The sequence below is a fragment of the Merops nubicus genome, unplaced genomic scaffold, assembly GCF_000691845.1.
Source record: "Merops nubicus isolate BGI_N331 unplaced genomic scaffold, ASM69184v1 scaffold32595, whole genome shotgun sequence".
In the NCBI taxonomy this organism is placed as follows: Eukaryota; Metazoa; Chordata; class Aves; order Coraciiformes; family Meropidae; genus Merops; species Merops nubicus.
In genome coordinates, this window is record NW_008610844.1 from 3957 (window position 1) to 20682 (window position 16726).

General features: G+C 41.0%; 1 protein-coding gene across 1 annotated transcript; it reads right to left on the minus strand.

Annotated features, from left to right (window-relative positions):
• Positions 1-8975: 8975 nt before the first annotated feature.
• Positions 8976-10935, minus strand: RNF11 (ring finger protein 11; the record flags this gene model as incomplete). The annotated part of the gene is made up of 2 exons (XM_008941036.1): positions 8976-10214; positions 10766-10935. Coding segments are annotated over 2 exons (342 nt in total), but the record flags the coding sequence as incomplete, so codon positions are not given.
• Positions 10936-16726: the final 5791 nt, after the last annotated feature.

Below are 16726 nucleotides of genomic sequence, written 5' to 3' on the forward strand. Positions count from 1 at the left end.
CTTTTTCTTCTTTGATGTCCTGTTTGTTGCAAACTTTGGTACAGAAAATTGCTGACGCTTTAGAATTATTTTTCCTTCTCTTTCAAGTCAGTGAGAAGCCAAATCATTTAAAATTTTAAAGGTGATGCATAAAACGTTAATCTAGCATAATAAGATGGCACAAACCCTCTGAGATGAAACATAACCCTGAAAAACATCATTTTTCCACCAGTGGCTTTTGAAATACTTACATCTGTGTACTTTGTTTTTCAATCATGTGTGCCTTTTTCTTGCATTCATATTTACTAAGCAAGCTACCGCTTAAAGAGGAACAACTGAAAAAAACACAAAAAACAAAACTTGAAAGATTGATGGATTTAATCTCAGTTAGCTGTAAGTATTTGTTTGAATTCATACTGCTAGCAATTGAGAAGGAAGCATCACTTTTTACAAGTACCTGCTTAGTTGAAATAGTGTTGAGAAAATCTCCATGCAGAAGAAACACACAGGGAGGAGCTCTGAATCCTGGGCGTTTCTAGTTGCGCGTGGGAAGCTTCACTTTGCCAACTTTTACTAGTCGCATTCTTGCTTCTATAAGAAACTTGCTGGTGAAAAAAGAAGTCTCCCTTATGGAAGCATTTTGACTTTTTCTTTAATTTTGTTTCCATGTGAAGTCTGCTGCTTGTAGGAGCTGAATAATTTACCGAGGATTTGGGAGGGAGAAGGTGATGAGTGTAGAAAACTGCATCACTTCTTTGACAAGTTTAAAAGGGGAGGTCCTTAGGAAACTTTTTTCCATCAGAACGAACATGATCTGGAGTTTATATCGAATTTAAAGCACAAGCCCTTGAAGGTCACTTAAGAAACAACAATATTGCACTGTGAGCACAGCAATGCAGGAGTTACTGTGGCAGTTGGTTCCTTCTTGGGGGTTGGACTAGATGACCTTTAAAGGTCCCTTCCAACCTAAACTAGTCTGTGATTCTTAAAACAATTGTTCTTAGCTTTGCCTAACTGGAGATGTCCACTAAAGGCATCACATGGCAATGGTGTCTGTGTTAAGAAGTTGGGGTTGGAGCAGGTTCCTTTGTGAAAAGCAGAGCACTGCGCCAAAGGAGACACCCTTATCTTTTTGCTTTTTATTGACCTTGTGGAGGAATTTCTGTGTAAGGGGCTCTGAGAACAGAGCAGTGAGCTAGGTCTGCTTTCCAGTGCTGTCTGCCATAGGTAGACTTGCTGCTTTTCTGTGAAACTGGTAGTCTAGTGCAACACACATTTGACTCATATTTGCTATTCTCCAGGCTAGCTCCATGTCTGTATGCCTGTGGGGTCTTGGGGCACACTTCTACCTCCCTTTTGAAAGAGCTTCTTCCCCATGACCCATTCTGATACGTGGAGATAGGAGGTCTTCTGACAGCCCTTTTTCTCCAGTGGAGATGTTCGTCAGTTAGATTCATATCTCTGTGCCTCACTGAACATTCTTTCTAAAGTGGTTGTTCCCAGCAGAAGAGAAATTTGACAGTTTATCACTCTGCTTTTACCTCCTCTAAGGAAACAACATTGTTTTATAATTGTAAATTAATATGCAAGGAGACAGAACCACCTGTTCCCCAACACACAGAACTTGCCTTGTATTAACAATAGACACCCTTCAAGTGTCTATTTAAGTTAAAAGAAGTTAAAAAAAAAAAAGTTTAAAACAAGTTAAAAATCACAGGTGAAGAATGCATTTTCTAAAGTGACTTTCTCAGAAAAATTCAGTTCAGATAAATTTCTCAATTCAGATAAAACTCAGTATAAACAGTTATGCTATTTACATATTGCACACCAAAACTTAAGTGTAAAAATTCAGTCATTGTTTGTATTGAATAAAAGATTCTTGTTCTATTTCACGCATATAATGCCTCTTCTTCTAGTCACGTCCTTCCCAAATATTTTGACAGTCTTAGCATCTTTTAAGCAAGCAACACCATGAAAATTAGCATATATTGTACTTTGCAGAAAATGAACAATCCTCCTGACTGTAGAAGCCACTAAAGGCCACTGAAATGCTCTTTGAAATTTCACCCACAACCGAGTTTCTCCTGATCTTGGATTGCACAAAGGAGATCCTGTGCAATGCACCCTCAGTGTCCCGATTCTTTGCAGCAGTGAAAATCCCCAAGATTGTCATGGTCAGCTTTGGTGGAGCACAGGCACCAGTCATACCATGGACCTGATCTCCTGCTTCAGCTGAGGTTTTCGTAGTTAGCTGTGGTCAAGTAGCCTGTGCTTTCCACGCTGACTTTTTAGCTCCCAACCAATAGGACTCCCCTTCCTGATGGAACAACAACGTTCTGCAGGCTGTAATATTTGGAACTCGCTAAGGGGAAGGAGCACCTTGCTTACTGAAGGATGAATGGAAGGTCTGGTGCATTATCACTCCATATGTTTTTCATTGTGCTACATTTTGAATTGAACACCATTACTCTTTGTTCCTCAACGTTCTTCATTTTTATGCTCTTCCCTGGCAGGGATCAAAAACTCAGTGGTGGCAGTCTGGGCTGGAGGCTCTATACTGGGATTGTTTTTCCATTGCTTCTCCTGAAGCTGCTGCATTGTGCCTGAAGCAGCTCTCCAGAGTGGTGAATTGCTTCATCAGTCTGGAGTCCCAAGTACAATAAATTAGGGAAAGTACGTTTGGTGTGAGTTCTCCACCAGATGAGAGCAGATACTGCAATGGAATCTCAAATCATGGAGTTTGAGCGTGGCCTCAGATTCAGGAAACATTAAGTAGTATTTCAGATGGATGTAGTCACCACTTCATTTGCAGAAGGAGCACTTCCTTCTGCTTTCAAACGTTGCGTTGTCTAACACTAGAGAAACACACTCTGTCTGTTAGGCTTTAGTCAGCAGTTGCTGATACCACCTCTTCTCAGTCCTCAGCAAAGCCAGAGAAATTAACCAAAGGCAAATTACTAACTCATGTAGCAGAAAATAGTTTTCTGCAGTTGGTAGGACCTTTGTCATGAAACTTACAGCGAAAAAGAAACACTGTTTGTATTTTTTTTTTTATGAGCACAGATAAGTGGTTTCCTGCCAGTAGCTGATGAGGGGGGTAGAAATTCATACTCAAGTTGCCTGGATGTCTGCAGAAGTTGTAGTGCTGCTCCGGTGCTGTTGCTGTCATCTGAAAGGGGTAGTGGCCAGAAAGGGAAAAGCAGGAATATGAGCATCACTTTGTTATTAGATCTGGTATGTGGAACCAATGTATGTATGGCCTCGTTAAACGGCAGGGAGGATGTGGGCTGAAAAGCCAGCAGCTTATACTGAGGTCTAATGAGGGGTAATGCCATCAACACCTCGCTCCTACAAATAGCACAACAGAGAACCCCTTGGATGGAGAACAGTGTGATCAGGTGCAGCTTCAGCCCAGGTCTTCTGGATGATCAGAAGAGATTTGGATGAAGTCACAAACATGATACAACTGCTGCTATTTGGAAATACCCACTTGTGATTGCACAACTTAAACCAGGAGCATAGGACCGTGCTTGGATTTATTCCCTCCCAAGGGTTTACATACAACACTAAGCCGCCCCTTCCACCTGCGAGATGCATTTCTTTGCTTTCTCCAGCATACAAACACAGCAGCAAGGCAAATGTGCATGAAATGACCAAAACGACGCCCTCCACACAGTTCCCCTCTGGGAGGAAGAGAAGATAAAGAGGTGAGTCATGTTGTTTATTGCTGTACAGGAAAATGGTTAATGGTTGGAAACGTCACCGATGAATGAGATCAGAAAACCTGAACAAACGAGAAATGAACTTGCTTCTTTGCTCCTTAGGTTCTGCAGATACCTTTCTGTGACGGATTATAGGCAAAGTATGTATTGGCAAGTATTTTAATTGAATGATTTGTCATCATAAAATATTTTTTTAATGATGCTATCTAAGTTGGCTTCAGATGTTTCAAAAGAATTTAAAACAAAACAAAACAAAACAAACCACTTTCATTTAAAAACATGCCCAGTCAATCCTTGTCTCCAAGACTTACGAAGAACAGAGCTAATACCTGCATTGCACTGTGGTAAAACTGGTGTTTGCTCCAAATTCAAAGATGTTTTTGTAGGACTGGGCTGTGTTCCATTATATTGTGGTCTTTTTTAAATCTTTGGACCTATTTTTACTGCTGGCTAAACATAGGCAAAATGCTTATTTAGAATTGTGCATTGCATTGAATTCTACTTGCTTTCTCTCTCCTTGCTTGTTTTATGGAAAGAGTACAAAACAGTGGTCGCAACCCCCACCCATGTGCACTCTTGATGGGCTGCTTCAATTCAAACAAGAAAAAAAAAAATCAAAAAAATATTTGCAACAACAGTTTCAGGTCTGTGGCTGAAAGGCAGCGTAGCAGCACGGTGAGAAAGAAGAGAACTAGAAGATGAAATATTCTGGACCATTTCCATCTCATGCTGTGCTTTTCTGCTGCAGCACACAGGGTGTGGAGGTAAGGACCCAATTCTTCAGTGCTGGACCTATAGAGGATGTTTGTCTGCAATGCTGGAGCCACAGCCTAGTGGTGAGAGCATCATAAGTCCTAGGTGACTGGCTTGTGAACGTGGTGCTTTTCCTGATGTTTTGGTAAAGCTGGTACTGTGAGATGCCTGAAGACTGCTTCTGCTGCTCTGTCCAAAGATGCAGAATAGGAATGTCATCTCCAGCAGTTAGCAGGATTCAGTAAATCATCCCAGGGAGCTGAAGCAATGTTGTTTAACTCCAGAAGATGCAATATATGGATCATGTGCAGTGTCATCTTTATTTGAGTATGGTAGCCAATGCTGTGGTCATCACAGGGTGTTGGACAACTGCAAAGTTTTTTTAGAAGCAACCAGCAGGGACAGTTACAGTTTTGGTAATTCAGTCATAAAATCCCAAGTTGGAAGGGACCTCAAGTATCATCTGGTCCAACTTTTCTTGGCAAAAGCCCAGCCTAGACAAGATGGCCCAGCTGAATCTTTAAGTGTCCAATGCTGGAGACTCCACCACTTCCCTGCGGAGATTATTCCAATGGCTAATTGTTCTCAGTGGGAAAAATCTGCTTTGGTTTTCATTCTTAGGGCTTGTGGATACCTGGGTCCTGGCTGAGGTTTCTGTTCTGTGATGCTGGGCTCATCGCTGATGCACACAATGCTTGGGATCTCCAAGGAACAGCAGGAAGCTCCTGTGTAGTTGCCTTTGCTATGTGCCTGTGGAAAGTGTGTGATCTATCACACATGCATACACATATATAAAAATGGATATAGAGATAATACACAAAAGTCTGTATTTGTGCTTGCATTCACCAGTAGCAGGCTCTGTAGGCAAAGCTTTTTGAAGAGTTATCAGAACTATTTGAACTATTAAATTCAGTACTAAAAAAAGTGAGTTTTTTTTTTTTTTTTTAAAAAAAAAAAGAAAGCTTTTAACACTTTTTCCAGTAATGGCTGAGAAGGTTAAAGGCCTTTGCTAATAGTTTGCTGTGGGATCATAATGGAAATGGAGTGTGCAGTATATAGCCTTCTACAAGGAGAAATCCCAAACCAACCAGGCAGTCTGGCAATAGCCCCTTCAGTGACCTCACCAAAATGCAGTTTGGAGAGTTCAAGGGCATCAGTTTTTACTCCAGGACAGCAGAGCTCTGCCTCAATGCGACAGGGCCTGGGACAGCTCCATCCTGCTCAGGAAAACAGTTCTGGAGCGATTCCTCTTTTTTTCCCCCTTGAATTTTTGCCTTGTCTCCCTCAATCTTTTTACCCATTGTGAATGCTTGATTAGACAGGCAGCTACCACTGATGTAGCAGAAGGGCAGGAGAAAGATGCCAAGAAGGTGGAAGCGTGTCTGTCTGTCTGCAGTGAGAGCCCTGGCAAAAGTACCTCTAGTGAGCAGAAGCAGGGTCTGTTGTGCCCAGGAAAAATGCATGGTGTGGACAGCCAGGCTGCACGTAGTCTGTGCACTGAATTGAACAGTCGCTGCTGTGTGCAGAGTTGTTGCTGAAATGTCTCATTTAAAATACAGCTGAATAACTTTCCAGGGGCTGGTGCTTCAAAGGATAGGTTTATGTAGTTATTGCTGTTTGTTTTCCAGCTGGGAGGACCAGGGAAGGTATGGGGGCTTTTTGTTGTGCTGCTGGGAACGTGGACAGGCTTTTTCCACAAATATTTCTTTCCTTACAGATTCCTCGCGGCAGCTTTTACTTAGCTAAGTGTCAGCTCAGAGTGGATACTGTAATAAATCAGTTGCTGGTGTGCAAATATAGTTATTTGTCCTGCTTAACTCAAAAAGATGCTTTTGCAGAGTATGTTTACACTGTGCTTTTTTATCAAAAGGCATTAACTCTGCCATTTCACATCAAGAATGCCAAAGCCCCGAACACTTATCCCAGAACAGGTTTAAATGCAAGATAATTTGCAAAGGATGGTTAGCATAAACTGTATTCTTCAAAGTTAAATGCTTTTTAAAAGTTAATCCTTGAAGCTAGTTTTTATTCAGAGTATTAAGAAGGGTTCTCTTGAACACATTTTATTCATGTTTTTTTACAGGTTATCAGCTAGTATGTATTTTTTTAAAAAAAAACACAGCGTCTATATTAAACTGTATTTGTAATCAACTAGCATCCACTTTGTTTCAAAGTCCATTTTAATCCAGGATTTAACTGATCAGAGGTCTTGTATCTTTGGGTTCAGCCATCTTGTTATTTATCTGACAGTCCGCCTCAAGAATTTTCATCTTTACCACAATTGCACAAGGACAGGAAATGTCAAAGGCTTGAAACTGTGGCAACTTACTTAAGTTCAGGTATTTCATAACCCCTTAGCCTAGAAAAATACGTGTCTACCACTGCAAAGAGAGCACTGTCAGCTTTCCAAACACGTAGTTGTTTAGCCCAGGGAGGCTGCACGACAGTATGAACTTGGGTTGTTAAAGCTCTTCTACAACAACTAGCTCCTCACAATGGTTTCTGGGCTTTTTGTTATATAGAAATTTTATGATTCTCTCCCAGACTGACATAACACATGGGCAACAAGTAATAAGGATTATCATCCTTAAATGTAAAATGATTAATTGTAGTAGCATGCAAGAATTTTTAAGCATAAATGTCAAATTTTTATAAAATTTTGAGTATTTGTTACTTGTCACTGCATCCCTCTTGCCTCAGACTGTGGGAATTTTTTTCTTCTGTTTTAGGAGACAGATTCCATTTCCCACTATAGTCTGCAGCTGTAACCCAACGCCTTCTCTACTGAACACGAGCTGGGATGTTTTCTTCATATTCTACAGTCCCTACAAAGTACTTTAAAGCAACATTTCTTGATGTTGATGCACCTACAAACTTGGTTACATACAGACAGTAGCTCAGAGTTGTGTTGTGTGGCTGTTTTTTTTTTTTGTCCTTCAAATTGCTTTGCAGACATTTTACTATGGGCCTATCCACCCTGAAATACAGAGCCTTGGTGTGACAAGGGCTATGGTGGAACAGGCCCTGATGAAGAAGAGCCAGCCCTGCCTCTGGTTAGGAAGCAGCTGTGCTGTCAAATATGTCTGAAGTGTAAATAATTTATTAGACCCCTCTGAGACAGGAGGCAAATATTATCTTGACCTTTCAGACAGTGGTTTCACAACCGTAGCTAAAATTCAGGTTACACATTATTTTGCATTAAATTCAGATCAATCATTTTTTTCAATTAGAGATCATCCAGAACAGCATTGCACCTAAACACTTGAAAAATAATTTGATTTATTTGTTGTATTTACACATTTGTCTTGAAGCTGAAATTTGAACTTTTTGGAATGTTCTTGTATAATCAATTCTAGTTTTAGCCCTTCACACCTTTTTGCTATTTAACAAGTATTTTAATAAAAGTAATTTTTTTTTCCCTTAGCCCGGTAAGTATATCAGTGTTAAAAGTTCAACTATACAAAGTGCCTAGAAAAGCAATCAGCTCAGTAACAGTCACTTCATATTTCTTTCATATCTTTCTTAATCATATCATGTAATAAATAAAGACTAATACCACCATGAAAACACTGGTTTTTGCAAATTGTTCATTTGCCAGTTTTAACAAGATAAAGAGAAGAAATGAATACTTAATGTAGACATTGTTTTACCAAAAAAAAAAACAAACCCACACAAAAAAAGAAACCAAACTCCCAAAACAGACAAAAAAAGAGGACACAAAGGAACACACGTGGAATGATGAAAAGGAACAGTGATATTGCACAACTTCAGGTCTTTCTTCCTAGATTTTGATCCATGTAATTAGGTATGCATGAATTCAGCAAAAATTGTGTCCAGATAAATGTAGCAGTCTGAATCTAGAACTGTTGACTGCTTTCCGTTCCTTTGGACTGGGCTACTTGGAGTTCTTCTCTGAGAGCATTTTGCAGTCAGCTGCAGAAATAAATCAATCAACACATTGATTTTACAGTTTGCTGACCAACCCTTCAAAAATTATCCATGACATGCACAACTCTTACATATTGTAAACAGGCTAAGTCTTCAATGTACTTGGGTCTTTAAAACAAGTTGTTTTATCAAGTACTCAAACTATATATGAACAAGAATCCAGAACGTTCCCCGATTTGTTCTGGTTAACTTACGATCGTGCCTCGTTTTGCCAGACCAGGACTTCTCAATGTATCAGCGTTGTGTTGAGTGCATAAAAGTCACAGTGGGGTACACTGGGAGGGCGGGGGGAAAAAAACTCGCTAAGGGGATAAAGGGTCTTTAAAGCTACACTCTTTGCTAGACCATCTCTTAACAAGCACATGCTGTTTGCTACAGGAATTAGCTACTCCTGTCATTCTGGCCCAAGCAGTACTGGTTTCCCCCTCGACTGCTAGTGTGCCAGCCTGTGTTGCCATAAACTTTGCATTTACCTGCAGAACAAAAGATATTTTTCTCATCTCTGATTTCCTATCTGTTTGGTGGACTGTTGTGTCAGCCAGCAGGGCTTAACAGATACATTTAATACAGGAGACTGAGATACAGTATGTTTATTCTTAACTTCTGATAACCTAACAACTACAAGACCGAGAGATGCAGTATCCATTTGCTATGATCCAAGACAACCATTTTTAGGGAGAAGAAAGTAGAATAAGTGATCAACACTAATACTACAGTAGTTCCAAGTTTGGGTTTGGGTTTTTTTTTTCACTTATGGCAGCTTAACTTATTTATTGTCCATCTGGCTCACTTTTAACCTGATGAAGTTAAAGGTGACATACTCAAGTTTAAGGACTGTTGTTTCATCAAACCGAAGCAAGTTGTAAAAAACATGAAACCATAATTTCACTGTAGGATTATGTTTCATATCTTCATATCCCACATCACTTGTAGAAAAGGGATAATGCATCTCAGTTTGCTTACAAGCTAGGAGATCAATTTGAAGTCTGCATATTCCTAACTGCAAACAAAATATAGCACTTTTAACAGGTTATAAATAAACTGGTTTTCAAGCATAGAGCCAGCCCAACAATAACAATACACTATTAAAAAGACCTAAGGCAATGAATTCCATCTCCAATGGAAAAAAAAAAAAAGAAAAATAAAAAGAACTGTGCAAACAAGCTTAAAACTATTTCTTTGTGCCAGTGTTATAAAATGTAGATTTCAATAAAGCCTTGACCCCAAATGCTGGGACTTGTGAAAAGAATCAGAACAAAACTGGTTACTTTATTTAAGAAGAAAATACTCGTATCTTGCTGCTAATAAAATTGGATACACGCAGTTTAAACATTTACAGTTGCTGTAACACCTTACACAATTTCTATATATGGGTGTAAGAACAAACATTAAAAGACAATGGTGGGTCAAGGCTTTACATTAAAAATAACAACCTACTTTTCTATAGTCTCTAAAATACTATGTGTTTTTTTCCAATATTTGCAGCCATTCAGGAATATTTTTTTCATTCATTTATTAGGAAATGTATACTTTGTGCATGATCTTAATTCCTAATTCCTGGCTCTTTGGGCTGAATGACAAAAGGATCAAACCCATTGAAGTGGATGGTCTCCTTGACGGTTCAGCGGAGAAACCCTGGCTCAGTTAGTCTCGTACGACGAAAGCAGTGCTGCATCCACTGGCTCCATGCAGGATGGACAGGTAAAGGATCTCATCAACCAGTCATCTATACAGTCCAGGTGGTAAATGTGCATGCATGGCAGAAATCGGATAGGGTCCCCATAAACAAAGTCCATCATACAAATGACACATCTGGGGGGGTGGAGTAAAAAGAAAAAAAAAAAAAAAAAAAAAAAGATTTAAGCCGCTGTTACCACACTGGAAATTTAAAGTAGTGTAATATTCTGCATATTACTTTAAACTGCATAGGTTTGAGTCAAGCTTTTAGTACTTGTAGATTACTGCGAGGAGTTCTCAGCTCTGACAGTGCCAGCTCCACCAAGCACTAGATGTTTTTGGCATTTCCTTTGTAGTTGATATGCCCATGGTTACAATGTTAGCAAGGGCAGGAAGCCTTCTGCTGGCATGACAGGACAGATCAGCAGAGCGCACAAAAGGAGAAGTGGTAAAAGGGAGCTAGAAAGTGATGTGAGATTAGTTCCTCATGAAGAGGGGATAAAGGGAAAAAACACCTGTAAGGGCATGAAAGAGCCTTCTGCATGGTAATTTTTTTTTCAGAAAGCCACATTAAACTACAGGCCCTGAAAATAAGCCATACCCAGGAGGACAAGATACGTTTCCCAAGGCAGTGTCATAATCCAGCACAACAGCCAGATGAGTTCAGTTAGGTTTCTGTGACTTACTCTCTGATCTTCTTCTCGGAGCCGTCTCTCCCAGGATCATAGACTCCCTTAGGTAGATGCTGAATAAGGCCTATCCTCTGCGCTATCCTGATCTGTTCCTCCTCTGTCAGTTGCGTTGCTAGCCGAGTCTGGCTAGGGGTTGGGTGATAAACAGGAACAGGGACCTGCTCCTAAAATGAAATATTGCCATTAAAAAACCCACAAAGGCTTTCCTAGCATTTCCTAGCACAATACAAACAGCGTATTTAACTCTTCCTCTTACTCCTACACACATTTGTAGGATCTCCCACTCCTATTTTGCCATTTTGGGACTGTAATTATATTGAGAATAGGATGAAGAATTGAGGCCAGTATCTTGAGCAAGGAGCTGCTTGTGGTTGTTCTCTGCAAAAGCTTTTTATCTGCAGGAATTGTTTGTGCAGGAAGTAAGTACACGTACAACAAAGTCCCCATGACAGCAGCCAAATGAACCTTGGGGGAAGCTGGCGAACTGCTAAGGTACTGAACTGAATAGCAGAAAGGCTGAAGGACTGCTCTCTGTATCTGCAACAAAAAAAAAAAACAGTTGTTTTGGTTTCTTTGTTGTTTTGGGTTTGTTTGCAAAGAATTCTTCCTAAATGTAAAAAAAAAAAAAAAAAACAAAGATGAGGACAATGCCTTTTCTTTTAGAGTTTTAGAGAGGAGTGGTTTGTTGGATCTCTGATTGTCGTTACCAACACCCAAACCCTGGAATCGCTGCAACTCAACCTCTACCGCTGAGGGTCATGGAGACACTGACTCCACTATGGAGGATGCCGCAAATGGCGTTTATTGCCTCGCTGCGACTGCTTATCTCTGCCAAGCCCCGCCCACAGCGCCCCTCGTGGGCGGCCTGAGCTTCCCGTTACATCGCCAGATCTTCCCAACGCCCATCCCTGCCTAGGGCGGGCTCTGCTCACCACAACATCTGATAACTAAAACTTAAGTAAACTGTTGTGGGCCACACAAGCTCCGATCCAGCACCATAGACTTAATTATTGTGTATTTAAAAAAAATGTCACCCAGACAATAAAAAGAATAGCTTAAGTAAGTACTCCAAGTTTTACAGTTGTCCTTGTAAAATCATATATGATTTTATGTACAACAGCTAGGATCTCAAGTAACAACAGAACTAGAGGGAATGGGGCAAAGCTGGAAGTGGGCAGATTCAGGCTGGATGTGAGGAAGAAGTTCTTCACCATGAGAGTGGTGAGACCCTGGAATGGGTTGCCCAGGGAGGTGGTTGAGGCCCCATCCCTGGGGGTCTTTAAGGCCAGGCTGGATGAGGCTCTGGGCAGCCTGATCTAGTGGGAGGTGTCCCTGCTCATGGCAGAGGGGTTGGAACTGGGGGATCCTTGTGGTCCCTTCCAACCCTGACAGATTCTGATCTGTTTTGGCAGAGGACTTTGGAGCCCTGGTGGCTCGGTGGTTGGACTTGATGATCTTGTAGGTCCCTTCCAACCTAAAGGATTCTATGATTTTAACAGTTCTACATCTGAAGTACCAATTTTCCAAACACAAAGGCGGCACCGTTTGGGCATTATGCAGTCCTTCCTCTGCCAAGTTCTCAGAAGCTTCTTTTGAATATTAACCAATTCTAGCTCAGGTATTTTCACTAACATTTATATTAACATGCTGCTTTTTTACTTGCTCTTAAAACACTTTTTCGGCTGTAAATACCAGTTTTGAACAGGAGATACTATTAGAGCAGTATTGGCCAGGGGCCATCTATGTGCAGGACAGGGCTCCCAGAAGGCTGGGGATGCCCAGCAGCAGAAGTCCTTGCTTAGAAGAAATGCTAATGGAAAACAGGAGTCTGCCTGGCAGTTCATCTTTGAACACAAGTTCCTAGTGCTTGAAATTCAGCTGTGGGGTAAAATTCAGTCTTCTCTTAATTTAGCTACACTAGAATTTCCCCTCCTGACTTCCTAGCAGAACTCCGAGGAATTACGAGAAGGTTCAGAAGGCACAATGCCAGCGGTTCTGCCAGTGTGATTCATTTCCAGACTGCTCCAAACCCTATTTCACAGAATCACAGATTTCTTATGGATCAGCTGCCTTGTAATGACTGGAATTATCGGAAATATTCCCTAATAGTCTTTTGGACAAGGAGAAGCACCAGCTGAAGTTAGGGATGACCCGGCGAATACAACAGTATCCGTGAAGTGGCTCTGCAGCCTTCTGTGCCAGCCAAGTAAAGTATTTTTTTCCCCTCCCCAGTGCTGCAGACCCTCTGTGCTGAACATCCCAGTTAAAGGGAGAGCCCAGTCCTGGTTTTATGTTTCAAGAATTTAACACCACAAACTATCACTAAAGTTTTTCCAAGGCTGTGCTGTACTTCTTTGGTCAGACTATTAAATCAATAGCAGAAGACATTCCTGATAGCTCCTTTGTTATAAAAAAAGAGGAGCACACACGGCACAGGCTGGTGATAATAAGGGCACAAGGAGGGGGGTAGTTAATACAGTTCTGCTCAGCAAAACCATGACTGCAACTGATAATGCAGAAATACAAGAAGAGGTAAAAATCAGACAGAGGAGAAATGATCCAAGAAATTCTCAAAATGTCTGAAAGTAACAGTGTCAACTGACAGCAAATGCCTACAGCAGAAGAACAGCAAACTGATCATCTCAGGCAAGTTATGAAGCAAAAAGAAGCTACAATTAAGTAAGAGTCTGTTGTGAGTTAAAACTATCCCCTTTGGACAACTCTGAAACGAGAAATGTCACTCTGTCCAACTGATGACTGCTTTGGTTAAGTTTTGGACAGTAAATTAACCCAACTTTTAAGCCTATAATCAACGAAACAAGAACAAAACCTCATTCCCTGGTTCTAGTCTTCTACAGGCACTTGCTGCAAGCGACCATGGAGGGACTACGTACTTGGAGAAACGATTCCTGCATTACTGCAGTGCCCCTCTCCTGTGGGTCTCATCTCCTTCCTGAAGAAGAGGGGCTAGGTGGACCCCCCAGACCCCTTTTCCCATGCCAAACACAAAATGCTTTCCCAACTGCCAGCGCTGTACGGAAACATTCCTCCTTCTGGCATCCTGTCTCAGGTTCCCTCCCCACAGAGCCACAAGCCTGCGCTACATGTCTGACATAACCACTTAAGGCAGGAATTTATAGTTGCCAGCTGTGGGCTTATAGAGTTTCACATTCTAGACCAAAATCTCTCATCAGATGAGTTACTCTGGGTAGAAATGGTGCTGTCTTTCACCACGACATCTTCATGCTTGTGAATGTAAAAAATTGGGGTTGGTGTGGCTGCCAAGCTGTTGTGGAAAATGCATAAACGGTGCTACTGTAAATAAGGAGCGTCCCCTCCTTGGCTGAGATCCAGTGCTCCTACTTAACAGGCTGGCTGGTGGCACTTCAGTCTCTCCTCCTGGTGACTATTAAAGGGCTGCCCAAACCGAGCGAGCAGCCCACTGGGTACAAGCACGCCAGTGAACGGGAGCACGCAGCCATACGCAGTGCGGAGAGTCAATTACAGGGTACGCTGACAATCACCTTTCCAAAGCAGTCCTCTCCCCTCCAACAGACAGAAAGGTTTGATTGTACCTGTACGACTCCAAAAATATTTAAACCTTTTTATCCATGAGAACAGGACACACCAGATTTTCCTGACTTGGATCATTGAAGTGATATTTGGTATCTCCAGAGGGGTACAAGTAAAAGGCAGAGAAGACTGCATGAAGTCTAGACCTCAACTAGACCCTGACCACCACCCATCAGTGAAACTGGGCTCCTTCAGCCCCCCACAGCCCTGCTGGCACCCACCCAGCCCCATCCCACCAGCAGCTGCATCCTCTGCTTTTTCCTCTACCACATCTCTGAAGCATTTTTGGAAGTCAAGCTCATCCAACAGCAATTCCAAGCCACCTGTAAGGACAGAGTGCAGCACTGCCTGGGCACTTTGATCACCCCTCTGCAAACCTTATCCAGTTTTAATGGCTACTTCTAATCAACCCACAATAAGGAAAGATCCCTCTCTCCCCAAAGTGGATAGTCATAGGTAACAACGTGCGGATTCAAGACTTCAGTCAACTTTTATTTGTAGCTAGAGGCCCCCTGACATGTGTACTTTTTATATATATATGATTATATTACTCAACTAATTATTACTTTACTCCAAAGACAAGCATGAATTTATTGCTCTAGGGTGTCACTTTTCCCTTATCTAACATGCAAAATGTTTTTGCAGGCAAAATTACAAAATACTGAACTTCTAGCCAAAGTCTGTTATTTATCATTTGATAAAGATGTCAGGCATTTTCAAATGAAGATGGTATTTCATGTGAACTCTATTCCTCCAATGCAAAAAAAAAAAAAATAAAAAAAATAAAAAAGGCCAAGACAAATAATCAAGCCCACATATTAGAGTCAGGGAATGAAATAAAAATCACTTGCTGGCACTTAATTTGCTTTAATCAATTACCTTTTTCCCCATATGAATTTAGTAATGATGAAACATCTCAGATGGCTGTAGTCCTGACTTAAGTATTTTTCTCCTTCACAAAGTAGGTGGTGTCAATTCAAGTTTCCCTGGCTTCCTGTGCATAGAAATAATTTTTGTTCCTAATGTTTATTCAGCCCTTAACTAACAGCATTAATTTAGACTCAAGGACTACAGCAGGGTTTGTGTCTCCATCTCACCCTGGCTCCTCCTCCTTTCAGGGCAGACTTGGGGGCAATACATACATATACAGAGGGGGGGGGGAGGCATCTATAAATCTGGATTTTTCACTTCTAATGAAAATAAACATTTTCACACGTGGCCTAAGAGGCCCAGACACCATTTCTGCCTGCAGTTTCCCACGCATGCTTTCTCGACAAGGAAAAGAAGGTTTCATCCAGCACGATTTTTAACTTGAAGTCTCCTCATCAATGCAATTTACCTTGGTTACTTATGCTGCTGTAAATGTGCTTTTCTCTTGTTTTACAGCACTTTCATCATGTTTTCACAAGTGCAATGAATTTGTAATACTCTGAAAACAGGTCAGTGGTAGATCAGAAACTCTTAATCCCTGGATAAAGATTATTTTAAGATCCCTCTACACCACATATCCAGCAGTATGTTATCAGGGGTTTTGTTTGTTTGTTGTTTTTAATAATTGCACCAACACACACAAATTATCTTTTCAGGAAGGTCAAAGGTGAGGTGAATAATTCATAACATGTAATAGTTCCAGAGGTTCAAGCTTCCCTACTGTCCCTGAGAGCCTCTCTGTAGCCACCAGCTTTCCACTATTGACTGCTTTGCTCTGTTTGCATCTTTAAATTTTCTTCCTTATCTAATCCAATGCTCTTGACATGACTCACCCTGGAACATTTGTTTGCATTTTAACACCAGATCAACAGTACATCTGTTAATTCAGTATAACAAAGGAGAAAAACACCTTCCCAGCTATGTTTATCCCAAGTTTCTTTTACATTTTTTTAATACCAGTAGGTGCAATGCTTACGCTCCTTCTGGTCACCACCTAATTAATTAATGCAAATAGTACAGCTCCATTTGAATTTCCCCAGCTGTTCTCATAGCTCTTTTTTGAAATCCCTTCAATATCCCCACTGAATGTCATGAAATTTCCTCGCTACTTTATTACTCCTCGGGAACTCACTGGGATGACGGTCCAGGGGCCTCTTCTGTGAATGCCATTCTGCTGCAAGTGAAAAGCCTCAAACTCCTTCTGTATGTGAATACACATTCTGAAATAATATCCTCCCCCAAGACATATTAATGTAAAACCACTCGCCATTATAATGTACATTATATGACAACTACAGTGTATCTTAATAATCTTTAGAATATTATGAGCAGCCTGCCAACTATAAAAACCTTTTTGTGCCATACAGAAGAGAACAGTTAATTGATAAAGCTGAACAGCAGCTGCTGTAAAACATGATGTAATGAAATCATTACCCAATCTTCTACATTCAT